At 35.3% G+C, this 26,294-nt stretch overlaps 3 protein-coding genes across 6 annotated transcripts; 1 reads left to right on the top strand and 2 right to left on the bottom strand.

Annotated features, from left to right (window-relative positions):
- Positions 1-116: 116 nt before the first annotated feature.
- itpk1a (inositol-tetrakisphosphate 1-kinase a) lies at positions 117-20,901 on the bottom strand. 2 transcript variants are annotated; one of them, XM_067383878.1, is made up of 11 exons: positions 20,559-20,901; positions 20,320-20,416; positions 17,893-17,917; positions 12,660-12,785; positions 12,453-12,570; positions 7,217-7,315; positions 6,978-7,018; positions 4,801-4,966; positions 2,754-2,821; positions 1,930-2,092; positions 117-1,333 (listed from the first exon to the last, which is right to left on the bottom strand). In XM_067383878.1, exons 2-11 carry the CDS (start codon positions 20,412-20,414, stop codon positions 1,032-1,034), a joined length of 1,203 nt encoding a protein of 400 aa, XP_067239979.1. In that variant the 5' UTR covers positions 20,415-20,416; positions 20,559-20,901; the 3' UTR covers positions 117-1,031. The 2 variants fall into 2 exon arrangements, with proteins under 2 accessions (XP_067239979.1, XP_067239980.1); XM_067383879.1 differs by lacking the exons at positions 17,893-17,917; positions 20,320-20,416; positions 20,559-20,901 and adding an exon at positions 12,904-12,987.
- Positions 20,902-21,582: 681 nt separating this feature from the next.
- tmem251 (transmembrane protein 251) lies at positions 21,583-24,236 on the top strand. 3 transcript variants are annotated; one of them, XM_067383011.1, is made up of 2 exons: positions 21,583-21,937; positions 22,372-24,236. In XM_067383011.1, the coding sequence occupies exon 2, from the start codon at positions 22,387-22,389 to the stop codon at positions 22,813-22,815; it is 429 nt and encodes a 142-aa protein (XP_067239112.1). In that variant the 5' UTR covers positions 21,583-21,937; positions 22,372-22,386; the 3' UTR covers positions 22,816-24,236. The 3 variants fall into 3 exon arrangements, with proteins under 3 accessions (XP_067239112.1, XP_067239111.1, XP_067239113.1); XM_067383010.1 differs by lacking the exon at positions 21,583-21,937 and adding an exon at positions 21,948-22,044; XM_067383012.1 differs by lacking the exon at positions 21,583-21,937 and adding an exon at positions 22,024-22,079.
- A 42-nt stretch (positions 24,237-24,278) lies between these two features.
- Positions 24,279-25,900, bottom strand: si:dkeyp-55f12.3 (uncharacterized protein LOC568418 homolog). The gene is made up of 2 exons (XM_067383013.1): positions 25,697-25,900; positions 24,279-24,696 (listed from the first exon to the last, which is right to left on the bottom strand). The coding sequence occupies exons 1-2, from the start codon at positions 25,890-25,892 to the stop codon at positions 24,590-24,592; spliced, it is 303 nt and encodes a 100-aa protein (XP_067239114.1). The 5' UTR covers positions 25,893-25,900; the 3' UTR covers positions 24,279-24,589.
- Between the last annotated feature and the right edge of the window lie 394 nt (positions 25,901-26,294).

Genomic DNA, 26,294 nt, shown 5'->3' on the forward strand with positions numbered 1-26,294 from the left:
ACCTCAAACTGTCAACACAGCAGACAAACAATGAATCAAAGAATTCCCAGTGTTTAAGTTTGGTTTTATTGTCCATTTCATTGTTTTGTGTTATTTCAGAGGCTCTTTTTTGTCTCAAAAAAAAAAAAAAAAAATTAACATATTTACAAAGTATACATCATGTACAAGAACAACACAATATGATGGGGCACAAAACAGACCAACAAACAAACTCAATTGTCAAAATAGCAAATTTAACACATTTGTCAATGATTTTGAAAGGATAATCCAGCCAATAATGAACACTGTGTCATTATTTATCAAGATGATATATTGAAAAAATTGCTTCTTTTGTACATACAATGAAAGTATTGTTCAGTGAAAGTTTCATTGTTTTGAACCCCATTGACTTTCACTGTGTGAACCGAAACAGTTGAAACATTCTACAAAATGTCTTCCTTTGTGTTCCACACAAGAAAGAAAGTCATACAGGTTTGAAATAACATTTCAATAACAGCATTTTCAATGCCTAGTATGTAAATTTGTTTGTTTTCTATTTGCAATCAATGCATAACCCTATACAATCTCATAGCACCTGCCAATGTGGAAGGAACAAATTTTCCCCGCCCTCTAGATGTGAAATGATTAGTCTTATAAAAATCTTACCTTCAGAGAAAGCCTTAGAGCCAGCTGGACACTTATTTAAATAGTGCAATGTCTTACACCCAAATCATGACACCTATTTTCCTTTCAAGTATCTCATTAATATATTAACATGAATAACATTTTCTGTTCCTCCACAAAGCCCTTTTTTCAAAAAATCATGTTCAGTGCAACATTCATAAAAAAAAAAAAAAATCACATACATTTCTTAGATCAGGTTTGCCCCATTCAAACATTAAATAAATGAAAAGACAATCAATACACATTTAATCATTTCCAACACAATTCACATTTGGCACAAAGGACTTTTCTATACATCTACCCTCTGATGAGGGTTCATTTGGTTTGTGAACAGTAATGAAATATTCATATTGCTTTGGCTCTACATGTCACTGTGAAGACGTCTCCGCAGCTAAACTAGATCTGCCATGCTGATGAAAGTTTGGAGCCATGCAAGCACCACCGCAACTCAGTCCTTGATGGGGACCTTTCTTCATCCCCTCGCTGTCCATCAACCAACTGCTTTCATTTCCCAGCAAGCCAGAGTGCATCCCGCAGGCCACAGACGGGCTCTGCGCTATCCCATTGACTCTCAGATGACCGCATGCTGCGCCGCTAGATGCCTGACCCTGCAGGACGCTGGTGATATGACTCAACAGGTCATCGAAAAACTCAGACACTCCCTCGTAACCTGGGTGAAAAATGAAGGTTGTTTCAGATTACAGTAGTTTTTGAATTGTGAATGCTCGGGGAGGCAGATCAATAAATGGAAGTTATCATCTGTTGTCTTACTCCTGCGGTGTCACGGGACTCGTTGGATGTACCACTGAGAGATATCAAAGTGCTGTTCGCTGCTACATACACAAGATCACCATGGCAACAAGCAGAGGGAAGGCCAGGTGGCTTTTAAATGTACCATAAGCCGACAGACACAGCTGTGCCTGCAGATAATATTAGATTTCTTAAATGAAGGACTTCGAATTTACTTTTCCCATCCTTCTAGAATGTTCCACACCTTTGGAAACGAATAATTATGTAAAACTGAAAATAAAATGCCTTTATAAAGTGAACAGTTTATATATATATATATATATATATATATATATATATATATATATATATATATATATATATATATATATATATATATAAAAGGCCTCTTTATTATTCCATACTGACACCATGTGGTCTGTTATTGCATTGCTGTTTTTGAAAGTGGGAATAGTGTTTGGTGCATAAAGATAATATATATTGCCCACTTCAAGGATTGTGAGGAATTGCACGTACCTGGGAACGCGTTGATATCGATGACGGCGTGCTGGCCGGTCTGGTTGTTGATGATGATGTCAATTCCGAACAGAGAAATGCCGAGGGCCTGTCGTAACCTTCTGGAAATTTTTTGAATGACATCATTGTTGGGTGCCCAGTACTGGCCCTCCATGTTGTCCCTCTAGAGGAGACCAGAAAAGGCACAAAAAGTATAAAATGTCTGTTTGTAGAACATTTATGGTGGTTATTATTCAAAACAAATGCAAAAACATTTTATTTGTGCTTTTTAGTTATATATAAACATTTGAAACATTCATTTAAATTTAAACAGTACTGTTTTTTAGATTAAAAATAAAATGTCTAAATTGAATGATTTCATTCAGTTTTTCCAGGTAACATGCAAATGTTTACATCAAAGTTTAATTAGCCTTTTTCACACTTCTGGGTTTCGTGTTTCTGGCGACCTAAGTGTTGTTGTAAGAGACTACAACCATTTGTTCAAATAGCAAAAGACAAACTCCACAATAGTGTCCACAAAAACACACACACACAAAAAATAGAGAATGATGTCAATTTGACCATCAGCCACTGTATTAGAAACACCCTCACAGCAGCGTTTACTAGTTTTTTTGTAATTTGATGCAAAGCTAATATAATACAAAGTATAATGTTATAATTGTACATAAAAAAAAAAGAAAAAAAAAAAAGATTTATGATGCTGATGAACGTTAAAACGCATCATCACAGTCTGAAAAAGTCTAATTGAAGGAAAGCATAATCTTTCTTGACTTGAAGAGGTTAAAGCATTACTTGAGTAATGAATATGAGGTTTGTTGACTTACAAAGGTCAGGTGAGACGAGGACTCTGGTTTGGACACATGATGGCTGTTGAAAGATATTGCTCTCCTGTCTAGAGGATAAAAAACATTATTCAATTTTCAAAGAAATACAGACTATAAACCTTTTTACACTACTGTTCAAGACTTTGGGGTTATAATATTTTGAAAGAAATTAATACTTTTATTCAGCAAGGACACATTAAATTGACCAAAAGATATCGTAAAGACATTTATACTGTTATACAGGATTTCTGTTTAAAATAATTTCTGTCCCACTTTATATTAAGTGGCCTTAACTACTATGTACTGACATCAAAAAATAAGTACAATGTACTTGTGTTCATACTGAATTGCAAAACACTTTTGCTGCTACTGAGGTGGGATACGGGTAAGGTTAGGGAAAGCTTTGGTGGTATGGGTAGGTTTAAGGGTGGGATAAGGTGTAAGGAAGGGGTCAACAGTGTAATTATGAATGTAATTACAGAAATTAATTACAGATGTAAATACATGCAGGTATTTTTAAAATATAAGTACAATATAAAAACATGTATGTACACAAGTGCACTGTATTAAATGATTAATTTAAATGTAAGTACATAGTAGTTAAGGCCACTTAATATAAAGTGGGACCATAATTTATATTCATCAAATAATCCTTAAAAAAACAACGTATAATGGTTTCCACAAAAATATCATGCATCACAACTGTTTTCAACATTAATAATAATAATAAAAAATGTTTCTTAAGCATCAAATCAGCATATCAGAATGATTTCTGAAGAATCATGTGACACTGAAGACTGGAGTAATGTTGCTGAAAATTCAGCTTTGCCATCACTGAAATAAATTACATTTTAAAATATATTAAAATAAAAATGACAATAATACTACAGTTTTAACTATACTTTTAATAAAACCTTCTAAAATAGTAGTGTATATAATGTAAACATATTTTGTTTTTTGATTTTTTGTCCGTTCAAGCTACATTTATTCAGCGAAGAAAAATCCCAAATCCTTCATTTTATGTAAAGTTTATGCAACAAAAATGACAAAATCTGGGCAACAGTGAATTTGATTGTCCATCAGGGGCATGATTCACCGAACCACACTGACATTTGAGAAGAAAAGCTTTGAGTTGCTTATTTAATGAATACCACGTCAAAGACAAAATAAACCACTTTTCTGTAAGAGCGGGAAAGGGTCTAAACATCAGCAACATATGTTGACAGAATGGTCGAGACAGGCTGAGAGGCCTCGCCATCACACAGGCTTGCTCACGAGTGCCATTAATGTCAATCTCACTTTGTTTCTGATACAGCTTTCAAACATAAGGTAACCTTATAAAAAGTTCCAGACTAAGTAGGTTTGTTTGCATATATGCCTGTGTGTATGGTTAAAACTAACCGAAAGAGACCCGATGTCTAAATTCTTTAACCTGGCACCCTATAAAGTGTTTTTATTGGCTTTGATGCCGCCCGGTGAACTTGTGTCCCATCTGTGACACACACAGAGTGCAATTTGCCGATTTGTATTAATTTCTATGTGAAAGAACTTGAACCTTGATGAATACAAAGTAATTTATTATAAAACTGTATACACAACCTTTCAAAAGTTTGTTTTTGAAAGAAGTCTTTTATGCTCACCAAGGTATTTGAACAAAAAAATAGTGAAAACAGTAATATTGTTAAATAGCATATTTTCAAAATGTGATTTATTCCAGTAATGGCAAAGCTGAAATTTCAGCATCATTACTCCAGTCTTCAGTGTCACATGATCCTTCAGAAATCATTCTAATATGATGATTTGCTTCTCAAGAAACAATTTCTTTACTGTCACTTTTGTTTTGACACAATTTAATGTGTCCTTGATGAATAAAAATATTACTGATCCCAAAATTTTGAACGCTAATGAAAGTTTCAAGTATTGAAACTATTTGATTCTTAGAGTTTGCCTTCTGATTCACTTATCAAGTCAAATACTTCAAAACAAATTACATTAATCAAATACTTTGAATTGTCCATCATAGGGATGTCGGTGTGACTCAACTGACCTGTGGGTCCAGATGGGAAATTCCTAATCGAGGGCCGCTGCACCACACTGTAGGCCTCTCCCACTACAAACACCTTATACAGCACTGCATTATGGTTGATGAAGCTCTGGAGGACACATGGGGGCTTGATGTCTTTCAGATCTTCCTCACTGAATATAATGGCCATCTATAGAGCAGAAACCAAACCAACAACGTAACACATTGCAGAGCAGGTTGGTTATAAATTAACATGATACAATACATGGATTCTTCTTGTGATCTTGAAATGAAAAGAGCAAACGAGGAAAGTCAAATAAAAAAGATGTACTTTCACAACACTAAAACTGTCACATCAAAACCCCCTCAATCCATGCATGTTCCTTTTATCTCCTTTAGCTAAATAAACCTATGTGCTCACAGTCATAAAACACATGACCATTATCCTGTTTGCACACAGTCATTCAGCAGTCGGTGGTGACACATTAATCTAGTACACCCCTCACTGTCAACACCGTAAAACAGAGTTACTAGTGTCTTCAAGCAGTATTCTGAAGGAATGCCAATGATCGGAGACTTTGCCTATACATTAGTCACAGTGAATCAAAGATATGGTCACCATAGCAACAGAGGCTGCACCCCTGTTAATCATCCACGAGGAAAGCAGGGTTACTTGTGATTCAGTGCAATGAGAGCTCTGGGATTACACTTTCTTTATAGGGGGAGACATGAAAATACACAACTGATGTTTTGTTTTGTTTTTTAAAGTGAAAAGTAAATATACCAAAATGTATTCGAAATACCTTTATTTTATGCAAAATATACAATTTACATATTTATGTACTTAATATAAATACCCTGCAACTGTACTTTTGGTATTCTAACTGGTATACTTAAAGTCTGCTAAATTGGAACAACTCATTTTGAACTTAATGCACTTTAGTTATCCGAAAGTAGTGCTGCAGTTCAACTAAAGATATACTGAAGTATATTTGATTGTGCTAAAATGGAACTATTGCAAGTATACTTTAGGTACACTTTAAAAATATCTTGCATTTAAAGACTGATATTATACAGAGATCATAGTATCCTTACTAATAGTGATTTTAAAACATTTTAGGCTTAAAGGTTCACCCAAAAATGAAACTGTCGTCATGTCGTTCCACACCTTTAAGACCTTCGTTCATTTTCGGAACACAAATTAAGATATTTTTGATGAAATCTGAGAGGTATATGACTCATCTACAGACAACAATATAAATCAACACTTTTAAGGTCTAGAAAGGTAATAAAAACATCATTAAAACAGTTGACGTGACTTCAGTGGTTCAACCTTAATTTTATGAAGCGACGAGAATACTTGCGCAAAAATAAAACAAAAATAAAGACTTTATTCAACAATCTCTTCTCTTCCTCCTCTCTATCCTTGCGCAGTTGCCGCAGCAAGCACAGTGAAGGCTTCCGTGTTTACATCCGAATGCCGGCTCAGTATTGGCCAAAGCTGCACACACGAGCAGCATGACACATGCGTATGATGCTGATGCAGGAGCCGGCCAATAATAAGTCGTCGTTCTGATGTAGAACCTGGAAGCGCTGGACACAAACAACATATGAGAATGACACAGAAGAAGATTTTGTTTTGTTTTTGCACACAAAAAGTATTTTCGTCACTTCATAAACAAAGTATAACCACTGCAGTCATGCTGACTGGTTTAGCGATGTCTTTAGTACCTTTCCGGACCTTGAAAGTGTTGATTGTATTGCTGTTTATGGACGAGTCATATGCGAATGAAAGTCTTATGGGTTTGGAATGACATGAGGGTGAGTAATTAATGACACAATTTTCATTTTTGGGTGAACTAACCCTTTAGTATTAAGAAATGTGCATTGTGCAATACTCCAAATAAAGTTAAATTATAATATTTATACCAGTATTTTATGAGGTGGAAGTGGCTGTCGAAATGGCAAAGAAAATATGTTTTTAAAAAATATATTACAAAAATAGGCTTTACTAAATTATAAATCCTGCATAAAAAGGTGTGATATTCAAGCCCAAGATACCATTCAACATTAGAAATGATTAACTAATATAGGGAAGCACCCTTTATGTAATAGATACTTATCTGTAGATTATTACGTTAGAGATATGAAAAATAGTGCAGGTTACAGGAGAGTAAAGTCTGGAGGGTGTGTCTTCTTACCTCATGGGAGTTAATGCCATGAGCTACCTGGGTTTTGCAGACTGCAATCAAACAGAAATAGTGTGTGTGAAAATGTTTGTCGCTCCAGTATACATGAGCAAATACATAAGAATCAGCTCCTTTGAAGTCAAATGGACTGTTGAGAGAAACCCCTGTTCTGAATGAGATGAGCCATGTGTGCAAATCTATGTATGTAAATTGTCATGAAGATTACTACTGATTTTAAATGACAAACTTACTGAAAGGAAATGTGATTCCATGTTTGTGGAGTTGCTCCAGAGTCTCAGTGCCACATTCACTCTTGAGAACCATGAATGGAGGTGAGCAGATTCTGTCATCTACAGAAAACACACATTAAAAAAGCAGTTCATACATACAGTGACTTAATACACATCTTCTGTGATGACCATGCTTTTCAGTTCTTATATATATATACAGCTATGGAAAACATTAAGAGACCACTTAACATTGATTTCTGAACTTGAAGTGGTCTCTTAATTTTTTCCATAGCTGTATATAAGGGGGGGCAGAGTAAGGGGTCAGTAAGATTTTTTAATGTTTTAAAAGAAGTATCTTCTGCTCACCAAGCCTGCATTTATTTGATTAAAAATACAAACAAAAACAATAATATTGTGAAATATTATTCCAATTTAAAACAGCTGTTTTCTATGTCAATATACAGTAAAGTGTAATTTATTCCTGTGATCAAAGCTGAATTTTCAGCATCATTAGTCTTCAGTGTCACATGATCCTTCAGAACTCAATCTAATATGATGATTTGATGCTCAAGAAACATTCATTAGCATTATCAATGTTAAAAACAGTTATACATTATAATTGTCCTTACTGTACCTTTTGATCAGTTTAACTCATCCTTGATGAATAAAAGTATTGATTCATTTTATTTCTATCCCCCAAAAATAAAATTAAAATTCTTACTGACCCCAAACTTTTGAACAGTAGTGTTTAATGTTACAAAAGGTTTAGATTTCAGACAAATGCTGTTCTTTTGAACTTTCTATTCATCATAGCATCATGAAATAAAAATGTAAATAACTGTTTTCAACATTGATAATAATCATAAGTGTTTCTTGAGCATCAAATCATCATATTAGAATGATTTTTGAAGGATCATGTGACACTGAAGACTGGGCGTAATGATGCTGAAAATTCAGCTTTACAATCACAGGAATAAATTATACTTTACTGTATACTGACATAGAAAACAGCTGTTTTAAATTGGAATAATATTTCACAATATTACTGTTTTTGTTTGTATTTTTAATCAAATAAATGCAGGCTTGGTGAGCAGAAGATACTTCTTTTAAAACATTAAAAAATCTTACTGACCCCGAACTTTTGAACGGTAGTGTATATAACAAACTTCGCAGCTTAATATTTGAAAAACGTCTTTAGGAAAAACCAAAGTTAACAATATCAGATAGTTTGTCAAGGCAAGGATGGTTCAGGTTATAAAATGTCACATGGTGCGACTCTCCAAAAACAGTAACACTTTACAATAAGGTCCATTTGTTAACATTAGTCAATGTATACTAACTAACCATGAGCAATACATTTGTTACTGTTTTCGTTAATCTTTGTTAATGCTAGTTAATAAAAATACAGCAGTTTATTGTTTATTCATGTTACTTCACAGTGCATTAACTAATGTTAACAAATACAACTCTTGATTTTATTAATGTAGTAGTAAATGTTGAAATTTTAACAAAGATAAATAATAAATGTTGTAATGGTTAATCCACACCAGAATGTAATCTCTTTAGTCCCAGTAGTGTTTCTAATGCTAAAATATAATTATATTGTGATTTAATGGATTCAAAGACAGATTGCACAAAAGTTGAATAATAGAAAGTAAACTAGAAAGTATTTGGAAGTTAATAACAACAGAGACTGTGGAAAAGTACATAAAAACAATGCCAGCAAGAATGCAAGCTCTTATCAAGGTCGAAGGAGGCCATACAAAATAAAAAATAAAATATATGTTTTGGTTATTTTGTGTGTAAAGAATATTTAGTTGTTTCAGTTTGTTATTTGCCTCATACATGAAAATAAAATCTTTAGTTTTAAACAAGTTTTTGACAGATTCCTAAAATATTTGTGTTTTCTCTTTATTATGACAGGTAGTCTAATACATTTGTTAAGCACTGTATATTTAAACACTTTTCTGAAAATGATTATTAGCAATCGTATTAAGAGATATTTAAGAAATAAATTAAGATTTAAACACAGAAACTCTACGGCAATGTCAAGAAAGCTCTGACAAACATCTTCTTTATGGGCCAAAACATGTTTGGTCAACTTCTGATTTTGTTTGTAAAGGTCAAGGTGGTGTATTAAACCCCCAGTTGTTTTGATTTCATCTCACCTGCTCTCTCTAACAGGCCAGACGATAACATCTTGACAAGATTAACCAGCACACCCTGAGCATAACTCCTTGTAGACAGTGAGCTTGGATGGGGATCTTAACGATGTGTGGCCTGCACACATTTTAAGTGATGACTACACTTTCTACAGGATAATATTACTACTGGATCCATGGAAACATTTAAAACTAAACCGTTGAGGTATCTGTGAATTTTCAGCCTGCTTTTGATCTTCAACCATCAATAAAATCTTATAAACAGCTTCTTTTTTTCTAAGAGCGAAAGCACAGTCTATTTATAGCCCCTCAAAAACAATCTTTTTCTAAGTTGAGTGGCTCCACGCAGCTCAGCGATTTAAAGCATCGCATTTCACATTAGACAAGGAACATGAATCCATTTGATCAAACAAGCAGTAACCTTTAAAGCAGCCACAAACGCCGAACAAAGCAACGCGATGTGTGACAATTATGTATAGGATAAACTAAATTGTGGATATGGATATTCATTTTTGGGGATATGAGTTGATTATGATTCATTATGAAGTCACATGATGAGCACCAATTTACACAACCAAGTTAACTGACTCAAGATTAACTCGTCCAAATATAGTGTTGAGCTTTACTGCAAATCCCATGAGTAAGAACATAAATTTATGTCATGTAATGCAGTACTTGTTTTACATTCAAACATTTCCATGACAGCTTGTTGTCATCAAATCATATGGACTCACGGTTGATTAGCTCATGGAAAAATGTGTCTCATTTAACAAAATCAGTCATTGATGGCAATTGCTGATAGAGCCAAACATGCATGTATTGGGCAATTGAGCTATTTAAAAAAGGATCTTGCGTAACACACAGGGTATATGAGCTGTTATCTTTCTTTTCCCAGAATCCCTTGCAGTGTTGTTTCATAAGCTAATAGCCATAGAGGCGGTTGCCTGGTGAATGAGCCCGATAAAATAGTCACTCCCTTTGTGCCCTAAACAGAGTCGTCTCTTTCTTAGAGACAACGGAAGCACCAAGGAGGATGGTTAACTTCACACTTAACATTCAGCTGACTCTCCTGTACCCATACGTCTCTTGGGAGAACATTAATGATATGGTTTTGATTGGACAACATCGGATTCTCTGATCTGAATACAAGAGATTTCCCCTTGAACAATTATGAAAGCCATTCAATTATAATTTTCAGGTTTTCTCAAACTTGTGGAGTTTATGCAGCTCGAGTGTGGCTGTCATTAAAGCAAAAGAGGGACAAACCGAAGAAGATATTCTATAATTCATGGTAATTTTAATTTATTTAATTAACTGTTTGACTCAAAATGGGATCCTGATTTTATAATTTGTAATCAAAACGCTGTACTAAATTCTAAAAGAATGCAAATTAAAACTCCATTGTACATTACCATTCAAAAGTTTGGGGTCAGTAACTGTTTTTTTTTTTTTTTTACACAATACGGCACAATATGTATATTTTCGCCACTAAAGGTCGCTTATTCAAAACCAAGGCATACTTGATGCCTTGATTTTGCAGAATCCTGGGATGAGTTGTCTTCAAGTCTACAGCCAGTGGAAAAGAATCAGGATGGGACTCGTGTTCATAGATGAGATTATTAATGTTCGTGTTGTATGAAGCAGGATCATTCATGAAGCATGAATCGCTGGAGCGATTGCTAATGAGAGCACAACACACGTGAGCAGCATAACTTTTTTTATACCACAGTCGCTGCTTCTGCTTCTTCCGGTCAAGTGTATGTGGGGTAAAGCAGAGCTGTTTTATCATATTAGTTACATATGTGTGTTGAAAGTTGTTATAGTGCTACTCTGTGTTCGCTCGGTGGCTACTTTGAGACAACTGTTGTAAGCTAGCAGTAAGCTAGATCAATATTACAATATCAATATGGTAAAACATGGTACTCGCTGTAAATCAAGAAAACAAGATTTAAACAATAAGACTTACTGTGCTGAGCTATATAACATGATTCGTTTTCTGTCGATTCATTTATCCAAACAGCAGTTCTGTCTAATAAAACTCATAATATATTAAAGCGTATTTGGTGTTTCCAAGGTTTCTACAAAATATAACCGGAAACTAAGAGTAACGCGGGTATGATGTCACTGATAGGCGACGCACGGACATGGTCCACGTCCTAGTTAAAATTGCTTATTTCTCTGGATTTAAACATTCTTCTGAACATTTGGGATAATGTGATAGGATATAGGATAGTGTGATATTTTAAAACTGTACTTTTTTTAAAATTGTACTTTATTGTGCCTTTAATGAATGCTTTTATTTAGTAAAGAAGATGCATTAAATTGATCAAAAGTGACAGAAGAAAAGACATTTAGATTCTATTCACATAAATACTGTTTTTAGCTTCAAAGAATCCTGAAAAAATGCTCACAAAATTGAGCTTTGCCATCATAGGAATAAATTAAATTTTAAAATATATTAAAATAGAAAACATTTAAGTTGACAGTTACCATTTATGTAATAATATTTCATAATATTGCCATTTTCTTGTATTTTTGATCAAATATGTGTGGAAATGTTTAGGCTGAATATTTTGAATAAGAGTGCAGATTGTGATGGAATTCCTTAGGCACTACGCCATTCTCACAGCTGGTGATTCTGTTGGCTTGTAGTGAGCCGGCGGGCCTCCTGTTCTTTCTGTGGCCAGTGAATGCGGCGCACAAGCAGCACAAAGAATGAACGACTCAGCAGCTTTGGGACATAAGCCCTCCATAAGCCTCACACTTCCCCTGCGCAAAGGCAAAAACCTGCCCTCCTCGTGATAGTTCACCCCTGAAGAACAAAGGAGGATCTAAAGGCCTGGTTTATAGATCCCTTTACAACATTTAGAATTAGTGGAAATGTTGTCAATGGTCTAGTCCATTTACAGCTTATTTCAGCCCACTTAAATGAAAAGAGCATGTCTAATTGACATGTAAAGTGACAAACCACAATTTGTTTAGGGGATACCACTATAAATAGGTTGGCCATTATTAATAACTGTATTTAGCACAGCTGTACTTTGCCTTATTTCATCACATACAAGTATTTTTGTGTATCTGTGCTGTAGACAGACCTTGCATGCAGTCTTCAAGTTTATGGATTAGCTTGTATGACTTGCAGCGGTCCAGCAGGGTACGAATGGCCGGAAGAGGGTCCAGAATCACTGTTTCAGGGTGAGCATCTATGTAGTCCTGGAAAAAGACATGGAAAATTCAAATGAAATTCAATGATATATATATATACAAGTTTATGGCATACTTCAGTTGATTTGCTTAGTTACCTGAACACCCTGAACAAGTAGCATAGACTCTGTGACATTCTGGTCAGCATCAACAATGTGATCAGTCAGCTTGTGGATGATGACATCAAATGGACCCTGCTTCTCTATTGGCTGGCTCAGATCCAGCTAGACCGGGAGAACAAGGCCAAGAGCTCAGTAAACATCCATTTTTCAGCAATAACCATCTGGGAGATGTATTAGCAAATTCCATTGAACAGGTTGACAAAATAAACATCATGCCTACATTTTAAAATTCCAGTTTTTCCACAAAATTCAGTTTGCTCAAGAGGGACGTTTGAAGAACAGACGTTTATGACGTGATGCTAATTGCGAGGTGTGATCTGTACTGCTAAACTCTGAAAACAAAGTTAATTCTAGAGTTCACATATGGAGCAAATAGATACAGAATAACATGTCAGTCAAATCCAATGCATAATTGACAGCTAAACCAGATTGTGGATTATTTTCTGTTTATTAGACTCAACCCCTATAGATACATGGTTGGGGCTCTCAGATAAACACATCACAACGAGGAAAAGGGAAAGGGGAAAGTGGCTTTGTTTTCTCAGCCTGTGTTCATTTACCAAACTCTGACTGACATGAGAAAGCTAAATTCACAGTAATTCAGATTCATAAATATGATGGTAATAGTACAGAAACGATCTACTATCCAGTGTGACAGACAGCACAATGTATTATGAATGCTTTACATGTCGTCAACATGGAGAATGGCTGCTTGGGCCACAAAGAACATGTGGTCCCCTTTGGGTTTAACCTTTGGGGATGAGAAAATATTTATGTCGGATCAGACCACAACGGTTCTCATCAAACATCAGAGGCATTTGTACATGACCTAGGCAGTTAAAAGGGGATGTGGGCATCCCTAAGTGCACTTTTATTTAAAATACTTAGACCAGGCAGCACCAAATAAAGGACTTTGTGCTGCATGGCCCACCAGAAAAAGAGAAAGTGGTAATCCTAAGAGGCTTATTAGCTTATTCCCTAAATGGCTCTGTTTCAGATGACAATGCCTGGAAACATTGTAATAGCCAGCGCTTATGTGTGACAAACAATTTGCGAAAACAGAGACAAAGTATGAAGAAGATGACACACAGAAAGTGACACATAGATTCCACAAAGACACCATGAGAATTCAGAGAGAAGACCCTTCTACTTCCTTTTTGTAGAGGATACTCAGCTGATAAACACATCATCTGATATAAAACATGAGACAGCCATGCGCTACATCACATTAATGTTGTCTTAGTGTTTTAGTCATTTAAAGTAGCTTTTTAAACAGGCAAAGTGCTATATTGCTTTCTGGAAATATTGAGGCTTTATTTGCTTTGCTAGATTATCATTGTTCTATTTCCACTCTCCATCTAACAGACATCTTCTTCCTGAAAACAGAACTAAATATATAACTTGCTGTTAACTTCTGTTAAACAGTGAGGGGCATGCCAACATTACACCAAGTTAAGTGTAAACCAAGGAGGTTACGGCAAACAAAACATCCTTCTATGTCATATTCTTGGCATTTTCAAAATTGATTACTGGGTGGTTTAATCAATTACGAGGGTCCCGACAATACAAAAATAATTTAGTCACTGCCATTCAAAGGTTTGGGGTCTGTAAGATTTTTTAAAAAGAAATTCAGCTTTTGTTTAGCAAGGAAGTGTTACATTGATCAAAAATGACAGTAAAGACATTTATAATATCACAAAAGAAGTTCTTTTTAACAAACCAAATCAGCCTATTAGAATAATTCCTGAAGAACCCTTTGACACTGAAAAAAAAAATATTAAAATAGAAAAGTTATTTTAAATGGTAAGATTTTTCGATATTATGTATTTTTGATCAAATAAATGGTGAGCATAAGAGATTTCATTCAAAACATTAAAAAACTCATACTGACCACAAATGTTTGATAAAATAAAAAATGATCAAAAAATGGCAATTTATAAGGATAGTTTCATAATCTTACAAAACTATTAGTTTATAAGGATAATTATGTTGGCTCTCCTGACCCTTGGGCTATTATACTTTTGAAACAAGTGTTTTTGAGAAAGTGTAATTATCTTATCTCTATGGTGACATGCTGAAACTGCAGTTCTGAACTATATATAAATGTACTATGAACCTATAAAATAGGTTAATAAGCAAAGTAGAACAGGCAGAATATGATGACCAACAAATACTTTTTACCCTTTTTTGCCCACAGAAAATACACCCAAAGCCATAAATCATGCAAGATATTCAAAATATTAATTTTCAAATAAGTGATGGCATGAAGTGATGAAATTAAGGCGTCTCCACATGATCGCTTTTAGTTACTTAATGATTTAATGATCACATTATCTTAATCAAATTAATGACACTCCCCATGTCTAAAGTGATTAACCCATGGACTGATTGTTAGATTGTTAAGTACTTTACAGACCATATAAAATCTATGACTGGGTGCAGCTGGGTAGCCTATTGTATGATGAGCAAACAGGTCAAAGTCCATTCTTTACTGTCTTTGGTATCCACGCCCTACATGCTGGATAGCAAAATGATGTTTAATATGCATCCTGGGAGTGGAGAAAAGCCCTCAGTGTTTCAGTCATCCAGACAGCTTCACTGATAAGGGTCTGACTGTAGTAAAAGACCAGAATGAAGGAACAAGGACCTTGGTTTAGTCTACCAGCCTTCACATACAAGTCCCAAAACAAAACAATCTGACTGTGTTCCAAGAGTCTTTATCATAACTAATGCACTTTCCATGACAAAACAGTAAAGAACAATGTTTGTCCATAAACATACTTAATGATATACCTTGAGGTCTATGGTTGCAAGCAAATTTATACCTAATTTTCATTTCAACCAGCTTAGTTTGTTATAAGAGGCCCTTACGTATCTCAGGGCCACCGCAATATAAACATGGTTGACAAGGGCATGTCCTACTGGAATGTGCAAATACTGCCTTCATATGTCTGCTAAAAACATTACGACAAAGAGCCAGTCATTTACTCCAAAATAAAGCATTAGATTCAGCAGGGTCCAAAAGTCTGAGACCACTAGTGAAAATGTTTAAATAGATTTTTAAATCCCAGATTTTCATTGTGGTCTCACACAAAAACATAATAATGTTTTAAACTTGTCACATTATACATTCTAATGGTTTTTACATCTCTGTGAATCATGCATCTAATGATTTATCAATGCCAAGGTGAAGCAAAGGAAATGCAAAAGTATCATTCAACAAATACCAATAATGCTGTTAAATCTCAATCCTTGAGCAAACATGGTGATGGCCTAACTTGAGAAAAGTCGTGCAAGAACAGTTCATGTTCTCTTTAGCACTAGAAGTGGGGTACTAATTGTTTTTGTAGGCATAAGAAACTAAGGACATCTGTAGAAGACAAAAATACAATGCTCTTGTTCCTGACAAAGCCAAGTGTTCCTGACTAGAACAAAATGGACACATTGCAGGTGAATCTATTTACAGAGCAATTGTTATCAAAAAGGACAGATTTGCTCAAGCCCTCCTAGGTGTAAATGACTATCTTCTTTTAGATGAACAAAATTGGAGATATATTTAAAAACATCCTGGCTCTTCCAAGCTTTATAATGGTAGTGAATGGGGTTTTTAAGCCAAGGAAAATGCATCCATCCATCATAAAAATAATCAATACAGCTCCAGAGGGTTAATAAATCAAAGGTTTTTGTAAGAAAAATATCCATATTTAAAACTTTATTAACTATAATAACTAGCTTCTAGGCGACAGCCGTACTCATTGATTTGCGGCAAAAGAGTAACCGTGACCTGATGCATGATGCAATGACAAATGTGGCAGCGCAGAGGATAGAGCAAAACAAAAAACTGGTCACCAAGCAGAAAATGTTAAAGAGAAATGTATGAGGATTTCGATAAAAGAGAAGAAGGCCTTGAGTTTGTTGCACAGCCTTATTTAAACCATGAGAGGTGTCTAAGCTTACGATACTCCCAGTGCTTGAAATGGGCCGGTACACGCGTTCCTGAAGAAAAGAGGGCGTGTCGAAAGTGCCGGTATGCAAGGAAAACTGGCGGTACTGCATTCCAGCACTTCCTAAATTTTGCATGGATGGAGACCCGCCACGCCCTCCCTTCTTCAGGAATGCGTTTTGAACTGAGCATCAGGAGTGCTGGCACTTTTTCCACTTCAAGCACAGGTTGCTCCTACATCATACATCACGTCAGCGCTTACTCATGTGGCGCAAGTCGACTTGCGCAGTATGTGTACGGTTGTCTGCCGGAAGTTAGTTATTTTAGTGTATAAAGTTTTAAAAACCCATTGCTTCATTGCAGAAGGACTTTATTAAACCCTTGGAGCCGTATGGATTATTTTTTAAGATGGATGGATGCATTTTGTTTGGGGGGGTGGGGGTTCAAAATCTTGCCCCCCATTCACTACCATAATAAAGCTATCAAGAGTTAGGATATTTCAAAAAATATATCTCCAGTTGTTTTCGTCTGAAAAAAGATAGTCATATACACCTAGGATGACTTGAGAGTGAGTAAAACATGGGATAATTTTTATTTTTGGTTGAACTATCCCTCTAAAGAGCCCTGTGTACTCTGTACTAATGTCCTCAGCATGTCCTTATAGAATTACTTGATAAGCTGAAAAATAACATACAGTATAATCTAAGGCAATGCTTGAGCTTTCACTGATTGGCCTGCTACAAACTGCATTTGCCAAGAAAAGGCTAATCAGTGCAATTTCCATGCAATTTTATATGTTTCTGTTATGTTAGGCTATATTAGGCCCTGGTTGAAAAAAAAGTCTCTATAAGCTGTTTTTACTGGCATTTATTCAGTGGCAAAGATAAGTAAAACAGCCACACACAAAAAAAAGTTCATGCAATCAAAGTATGAGCATTAATAATATTACATTAATAATTACAGTAAGCAATGCCAGCACTGTTAAGCAAGTCATTTATAATTATGCAATACAAACCTCAAAATGTAGAATTCCAACTGTATGTAAAGGTGACTATTTGTCTAGTAATGCAATGCACTTAACAGCAATAGAATGTATTGAATTGAAGTGTCCCCAGGCATAATAGCTTCATTTTCATTTAATGAAAGGCGTGTTTGTTATGTTTAGAGCAGATGCTGACAATCATATTGTGGCACCAACCTCACATTGATGGACAGGCTTTTTGTCATAGAAATGCCATATAAAAGAAAGAAAAATGGGTGTCTTACCTGGATCATCTCTATGCCTTGTTTCCTGGAAAGCAAAAAGGAAAAGACAAACTATGAATATTTTATATCGATTCCATGCAACATGCAGTTAGAGCATTGTTGACTTGAATTTGGAATAATGAGAACTTCACAATGAGACAAATTATTAGAAAGATGACACTCAACAAGACAAAGTCCTGTTACTTGGTAACCCAAAAGCAGCCCCTCTTTAGCTTTAAACTGCTGTCTCTCACACAAATAGGTTCCCTCTCCAAAAAAAAAATAAAAAAAATAAATTAAAAAACCTCAATAAAATCATGATACAAACAAATGCACACACATGCTTGAAATTAAGTATCATTCCTCTCCATTTCCAGATGATGCATATAATGAACAATGTGTCTTATTGATCAGTTCTTGTGTTTTGAGAGTATTTGTATTTTTGAAAATTCATGAATTGGGCAGCTTCAGGTCATCAAGTTTAAAAGACGCTGAAAATAACTATAAATGCACACTGTTTTTAACAGCTGACAAACCTGTCGACGTGAATGACGCACTGTGAGGCAGTTTATCAGCAGTGCCGAGTCAGTAGCTTGTTTCTAAATCCTCAGAACAAAGTGAAAACATCTTAGTCTTTCAACAAAAGTCTCAAGACAAAAACGCCAGTCAGAAAGAATAACAAATCACTGAACATGTTGCACAAGCTTAGCAAAATCCCATTGCAAACCGGTTATCTGTAGGCTGAAAACATGCTCATGAAAGAAAGTAGATCACATTACATTAACTCAAAAACACGCAACATTCGCTCACAAATGTCACATAGCCTACGCACGATACATCATCCACATTGATACGCATCTAAGGCATGTCCTCCCTCAGCAAACAGAACATTTATGGCTTTAAAGCCATATTGATGACAATGCAGTGCAGAATTGAACAACCTGGGTAACACATGATTTAGCTTTGAATCAGTTAAGTAACAGGCACAATCTTGCTGCAGACTCCTAGGAATGCAGGGAGTCTAAACAGATATGCAAGCAATGTTACTTCGAAAGCCTGTGCAATTGAAGACTACTCGACTGCCTGGTGCTTATCCAGGTAACCGGTGAACTTTGTACAGGCTTTTGTCTTTTTATGACCAAGAATTCCAAGAGAGTTTTATAGCCATCTAATTATAAGAATCCCAGGACAGTGTGATAAGTTCGAGCTTTTTTATAAGCAATTTCACAAATTTCAGCAGGGAGTAGGGACTCCCTTGAATAGCAAATGACAGGTAGATTTATGTTTGAAAATATCATATGATGGATGCAGTGAGAGTGTAGATACATTTCAAATCCATACTGACTTCCATTAGAGTCATGGTTTATTGGGGTGAGGGGCAGAGGGTTGCTGGGAAGAGAGTTACATTTATATTTTTCAGAGAAGATTGTTCAGAGAAGTAAAAACCAGAACAGAGATGACAGTGAGAAATAGTGAAGAATTATGTAATGAGTTTTTACTACATTTACTGGATACAGTTGTACTGTTGTACGAAAGATGAGGCAAGAGGCCATGAGGAGGTGTGATGAATCATGTTCCCTATATCCTATAACACTATTTCTATTAGTCCCACTTGTTTCAATTCTCTATAACTGAATTTGTAAGTAGTAAATATAAACTCTACATGCATGTTTTGACACTTCTCCAGATAGCTGTAAAAATCTTATTTTGCTAATATTAAATAGCAAGCAGTTTAACATTTATTACTTAAAAATAACTAGTATATATTTTAAATTACACTTATTTAAAAAAAAAAAAAATGCATTAAGAAACCCAAATAGTGACTCTTTTTCAATCACTACCAACTAGTTCTTATTTCTTTGCTATTAGTCATTTAAATTGTGTCAAATAACCATTAAATAACCAACTTTTTGTGTTTAAAAAACAAGAGATTCAGATTTAAACTACTAATTTCAACTAGTAAGCATTTCAAATGTATTCCAGTTTACCTAGCAACAATTAAACAGGTGCTAGTAGCTATTTAATATAGGCTACACGTATTTAAACGGTTACTAGTACCATTTTAATCTTACTAGCAAGAACTGTATTTGAAATATGACAAGTAAAAAACACTAGCGAGATAAGAAACGTTTTCAGTCACACTTGAAATAGATGGTATCTCATAAGGAAATAGCTACACACACCTCGTGAATAGTTAAACGTAAATATGTACCAGTAAACAAATGGAACACACATTAGTCCGAAGTGAATAGTGGCTAATACCATCTAAATGAACTAGTGAAATTGAAAAAGCCTACTCGTCACATCTACATAACTTACCGCTCTGTAAATAGGTAGTTATAAATCTAGTAGGTACATAGTTCGATATTTAAACAGCTTGCTATAGGTATTTTGGACAGACTGATCATTCCCAGGTCTTGGCTCGCGCTGAGATGCGCTTTTACGCACCTGCACAAATCCACGAAGGTCTGGAAACTGAGTTTTTTAATCTTCTTCTCGCTGAGCCAGTATCCAACTCTCTTTCCTTTCACGAACGTCTGCATCTCTGGAGAGAGAGAGATGTCAGTCCAATTGTTTTAAGTGTTTTAATAAAGAAATCGACCAGCAGCTGTTTAGGTATCGTGACTAAACGAAAAGCAAGAAGAGTTTGGTGGTTCAGGTCAAAAATACATAAAATTTGAACCTACCTGACAGAATCAATGTGCTGAATCAATGCGCTCTGATCAGTTACGAGTTTCGCTCCTTTCGAGAAGTCACAGGATTACACTGCTGTCAATAGCCCATCCAGTATTGCTAGTGTCCTCCAGAATGCGTGTCCCTCTCTCTAAATAGTAGTTCAATTTTATGACAACTTCGTCACATTATTTATATGACAGCAACACGTATCGACATAACAAACACATCATGACACATCACAGTATGAAACCTGCGTGTGTGTCCCTTGTCTAACTTCACATGTGGAAACCTTATATATCCAAATGGTCTGTCCATTACTTGGCAATGCCGTCGATTAGAGATGTAATGTTGATTGGCCATTTGGGCAGCAACGAAACTTGCTTGCTCAGACACACCCTCGGCCTCTTCCAGAGGCGGGCTTATGGTAAAACTTGCATGGTTTTTGTGAGACAACTGCTCCAGGATTCATTCATTTGTATTTGGTTGTACCAAAGTTCAAATCTCTTAAAATAAGAAGTGAGAAGGAAACCAGCCGCGGCTGGTTAGAGTGGTAGAGTGTTGTAACCCTGAATTTTAACAGAGCAGGGGTATGGAGTTTTTTAAAGTAATTTCTATTGGTAATTTTCGACGAGGTAACGTTAGACTGTCAATTATCTAAAATATTTGTAAACAAAACACTATATTTTTGTGATATAATGTATATTTGTCCCACTCCGTCACATTGCTATGATTTCCTGCTTCTAGCAACCGTTTCCGCCTGTTTATTTGGTAAAACGTGTTTTTTACAGACGTGTATTCTACCTTTTATCGCTACTGAAAATTATGAAAAAAAATTTATTAGGCACAAGACCAGACCCCACCGCCATAATTCTGTATTTACGGCCTAAAACTGATTATTCTGTGTTTAATTTACATTTCTTATGTTCAAAATAATTGTTCTGCTATCCCCATTTACCACTAATATAGGCTAACAATTCTAAAAACATAAATAGCTCGTAAGTCTCAAATGTAGTAAATATAGCTAAAGTTACATTTGTGCAGTCTTTGTGGTTCCTGTAGAAGGTCAACGTGTAGATAAAGAAGTTGTTGTGGATGTTTCATGTGAAAATCAAACAGGATGACCTGCCTATTCAGATTATACCAGTTCTGCCAGTTGACATGAACACAAAAAAATCATTGCATTGCATATATTACAGAGAGCCTCTGGGGGGCAGTAGAGTCCTTTGCTAGGTTAATAATAAAGTCGCCGAAGATTCACGGGAACTTCCCGGATGTGAAATTCCAGGAAGTGAGTCCTATGACAACAACCCTGTGACAGCGTTGTGTGTTTTTGGCTTGAGAAACATATTGCTCCGAAAACCGCACAACATGGATTGATCGTGTGATCACAGTAAGTATCACTCAGTCGAAATCATGTGCTTAGTCGATATAATGGGGGCGTATTGCTATATAATGACACAACAGTGCTAGTTTACAGCTTTGAGAAATCTCCAGATGGTGTGTGAGCTTTCTTGTGTTTGAAAGACTTAAAGGTTTTTTTTTTCTTTCTCGATATTATATTTAATAATAAGATTAGTAATGTGTTTCGTACACAAGCTAGCCTAACAGTTTTGGAAAATGTTTTGAAATGCATATAAAAATGAATTAAAATATTTAATATTTATTTATTAATTTGTAATGATGGTTTACATTTTTAAGTTTTGAGCTGCTTTCATTTTTATTTCCTCAAACTTATCACACCATTGATCACATGGTTTCATACCCATGTAAGTGTTTGCTTTCTTGTCAGCGGCTGCACTGAATGAATTCTCTCTGTTTTTCCAGAGAAGAGCATGGAGAATGATGAATTTCCGCCAGCGGATGGGGTGGATAGGTGTCGGACTGTACTTGTTGGCCAGTGTCGCTGCAGTGTACTACATATTTGAGATCAGCCAAACGTACAACCGACTTGCACTGGCACAAGTAGAAAAGGCATCTGGAGCGGAGACAAAATGGTCAGGAGATGCTTCTTCCTCTTCCCCTTCTTCAACCTCATGGACAGTGACTCTGAAAACGAGACTTCTCCTCCTGCCCTTCTGGGTGTGGGCCACCATTTTCCTCATTCCCTACCTCCAGGTGTTTCTCTTTCTATACTCCTGCACCAGGGCGGACCCCAAGACTGTAGGATACTGTATTCTGCCCATCTGCCTTGCTGTTCTCTGCAACCGTCACCAAACCTTCACTAAGGCCTCCAATCAGATCAGCAGGCTGCAGTTGATTGACACTTGAAGTGATGTGGGATCAGATCTTGGTGCCGTATGGTTGGGCGATACAAAAAGTGCATTCATATATAAGATTATGATTTTTTTTTTTATGACTTGGCCCTGACTTTTTTTTGTTGTAGGAAATAAATGGGGAAGGTGCTTGGGATTCCTTCTTTTTTTTTTTTTTGTAATTTTTTTTCCTTTTTCTTGAGTTTAACTAATTGTTTGAGTCACCTGCAGTTCCACACCACTTTTTGTGTATTTTTTTTAGCAAAAACTGGACTATAGGCTAGCGAGGTTTCAAACTCTTTCAAACTGAGTGGCAAAATTGGTCCACATTTTAATCAAAGTAGACTTATAATAGGATTCAGAAGTATTTTCCATGTCGGCCCAATCTCACAGTACCTTTTTTTAGAAGCTTTGTTTTAATTTAACTCTAAAAAAGAAAATAAATTTGATATAAGAAATTAAGCCATAGTCAAAGGTGTGGAGAATGTTGATGGGGCTGCATGAACTACTTGAATTATACTTCTAATGATGGGTAGATTTCCTATAAATCAAGATGAATAAAGATTTGTCAGTGCAGACAAGTGTAAACGTTTCCATAGTATGAGGGCAATGGATTTTTAGTGTCACTTTAATGCTCTAGCTGTTTGTTCTCAACTCCAGTGGACATTGTATTAGAGGAAAATAAGTAAACCATTGATAGTGGTGTCACATGTTTTCCATTTGTTTAGAAGTGTCCATCTTATTTGTTTTGAATAGATAATGCAATCAAGGAAAGAAGTTGTAATAAGAACTTTTGTATTAAAGAAATCAGTATTTTGTTCAAATATGATTTCTTGTCAGCTCTAGACATGGAAAGGGAGTGTTTTCCCTTTACTTCTTAATTTGTGTTTGACAAATACTAATTATGTATCAGTGATAATCAAGTGTCTCCAGAGAAAAGATATCAGTGTGTTTCAGAAAACAATTTCATATTTATGTCTTGTGGAATAGTGCACTCAATCTCATGTATTATTGTTGAGGGATATCAGCATCATTTTACAGTGTGAATAATGTTATCTTGCATAAGAAATGCAAAGGTTATTTAGACTTGCTGGGTGTGGTAGGTTGTAATGAATCTGGCACAAGACTAATCTAACCATGGGTCTTAACTTTAGATGAGCCTGTGCCACAGACCCAAGTGTTTCAGTCTTTAAAATCACTTCTTTTGTGGCGACAATGCTGTTGGTTATATATGTGGATGGTTTTATTAATTTGTTGAAAAGTTTTAAAAAAGGCAAATTGTTTTTGTCTAAAAGGGCTTGACTATGAATTTATAAAGATAATGTTCAATGGGTACTTGTTAATAACTTTCCATTGCAATCTGAATACACTGGTTTGAAACAACTCTGAATTCTGACAAAAAACAAAAAATAATAAAGAAATGTAATGTGTAGTGCATTATCTTTTGAAACTGTTACACTGACATTTTATTGCACAGCGGTTTATTACCTTTTAGCTGATGAAACTTAAGTACTGATAACCTTTTTACAACAGGAAAAATGTAATGATGAAACAATTTTCCCTTTGCACTATTATGTTTTTCTTTTTATAGGAAACCAAAGTTATCAAAAATAAAAACATTTTTAAATAGCTTAAAAATATATTAAAGAATGGAAACAAAACAAGGCAAAATCCCAACACTGTCTTTAAACTCATATTGCCATCATAAATGTTTTTAAAAGGAGGGCACTGATGTAACAACACCTTTTTATGAAATAAAGGCAATAACAGGAGAATGACAGTTCTGAAGATCATGGCCGTAAGGTCTTTATCCGCTTGTTTGGAGGTTCTGAGTTTGACTTTTTCGTGGACATTTCTGTGATACTATCCTCTTCGTCACTGTCCTCATCCTCTTCATCTATAAAAAGAGAAAGAAAAGTTACAAATAACAACCTGTTAACCGTCAATCCCCTTTTAGAGCAAAGACACTTATTAAACAAGACATTCAGCAGATTATTGCATCCAAATTTGAAGTTGATATCACAAAAAAGCTTGCTAAAATGTTGTAAAATACAGTTTCCATCATAACACAATGTCCACTGTGTGAAAACGGTTTTCACAGGACAAATTTTGAGTGTTTAAGCTTTCGAATGAAACCTAGTTTACTGATGATGTGATAGAGGAAAAGGGCAATAAATAAAAAGTGTGCAAGTGTCTTGCTACCAGGACATTAACAGTTAAATGTCTTCTTTGTTATAAGAATAAGTAACAAAGTATTATTCTAAAGTAAGTAAATAAAAAAAAATAGTAGCCAGATGGGTCACTAATTAATATTTCTGTTAAGCAACAGAAGAAAGTTAAGTTAAAGGGTTAGTTCACCCAAAAATGAAAATAATGTCATTAATTACTCACCGTCATGTCGTTTCACACCCGTAAGAGCTTTGTTCATCTTCGGAAAACAAATTAAGATATTTTTGATGAAATCCGAAAGTTTTTGATTAATCCTCCATAGAAAGCAACGTAATTAACATTCGCACAAAAAGTATTATTGTCGCTTCATAACTGTAGAAGTTGAACCACTGTAGTCACGTTGACTATTTTAACTATGTTTTTACTATATTTAATAAGTACTTACGTTGCTTTCCATGGGCGATAAAAAAACCCCCTCGGATTTCATCAAAAACACCTTAATTTGTGTTCCGATGATGAACGAAGGTCTTACGGGTATGGAACATGAAGGAGCAAGTTAATTAATGATAGAAACTTCATTTTTGGGTGAACTAGCCCTTTAAGGAGCTCACTGTCACCTACCGAGCAATCATTACACTTATAAGGTAGGCTAACGTACTTTATTAGTGTTGGTTGTTTTATTTTCAATTTACGTTTGTTGGTTTCCCATAAACATTTTAGCATCTTACCATCCAGAACCCCTCTGCTGTCTCCCGTTGAGCCCTTTTCTTGTTCAACAAGAGCCGTCAAGACTACTGATATATCGGCATTTAATTTCTTGACGCCAGTAATCATTGATTTCAGATCGCCATCTACTTGTACAGCGAACTGGTTTGTCTGTCCATCTCTGTACTTCAGCTCTCCCTTCAGCTCGCACGCTGCCATATTGAAGATGCACACTGTGACTCGGTTGCCAGATCTCACAAGAAATACACGCAACCTAGACTACAAAAAACTTCTTTTTCAAAAAAAATAAATAAATAAATAAATAAACTTGCTCGGGGGGAAGGATTTATTTCTGAATTATGGAGAAAATATACACTTAATTTCATTGATCAACATACAATCTAAAATAGAATAGATGCCATAAAACAGAAGCTAGGCTAAATTGCAACTTTCTGCAAAATAATAATATTGTCAACAATTACACCCTTTGACAAAACTAACTAAAATATTTCAAATACACTTGGCCATCTAAATGAAAGAAATAAATCTTTCTTGAGCGTTCACATTCAAGGAAACCATTTTAAAAAATGAATAGGAAATTTCAGATAGATGGCTCAGAAG

The sequence above is a fragment of the Chanodichthys erythropterus genome, chromosome 4 (assembly GCF_024489055.1).
Source record: "Chanodichthys erythropterus isolate Z2021 chromosome 4, ASM2448905v1, whole genome shotgun sequence".
NCBI lineage: Eukaryota > Metazoa > Chordata > Actinopteri > Cypriniformes > Xenocyprididae > Chanodichthys > Chanodichthys erythropterus.

Excerpts from the sequence above, each read along its gene's own strand:
- itpk1a (XM_067383878.1), bottom strand. The coding sequence starts at position 20,414 with ATGCAGACGTTCGTGAAAGGAAAGAGAGTTGGATACTGGCTCAGCGAG. Across the intron at positions 17,918-20,319 it reads ACCTTCGTGGATTTGTGCAG|GAAACAAGGCATAGAGATGA; the intron begins GTGCGTAAAAGC and ends TTTGCTTTCCAG. Across the intron at positions 2,093-2,753 it reads CCTCGTCTCACCTGACCTTT|AGGGACAACATGGAGGGCCA; the intron begins GTAAGTCAACAA and ends GGTCTCCTCTAG.
- si:dkeyp-55f12.3 (XM_067383013.1), bottom strand. The coding sequence starts at position 25,892 with ATGGCAGCGTGCGAGCTGAAGGGAGAGCTGAAGTACAGAGATGGACAG. Across the intron at positions 24,697-25,696 it reads CAGCAGAGGGGTTCTGGATG|ATGAAGAGGATGAGGACAGT; the intron begins GTAAGATGCTAA and ends CTCTTTTTATAG.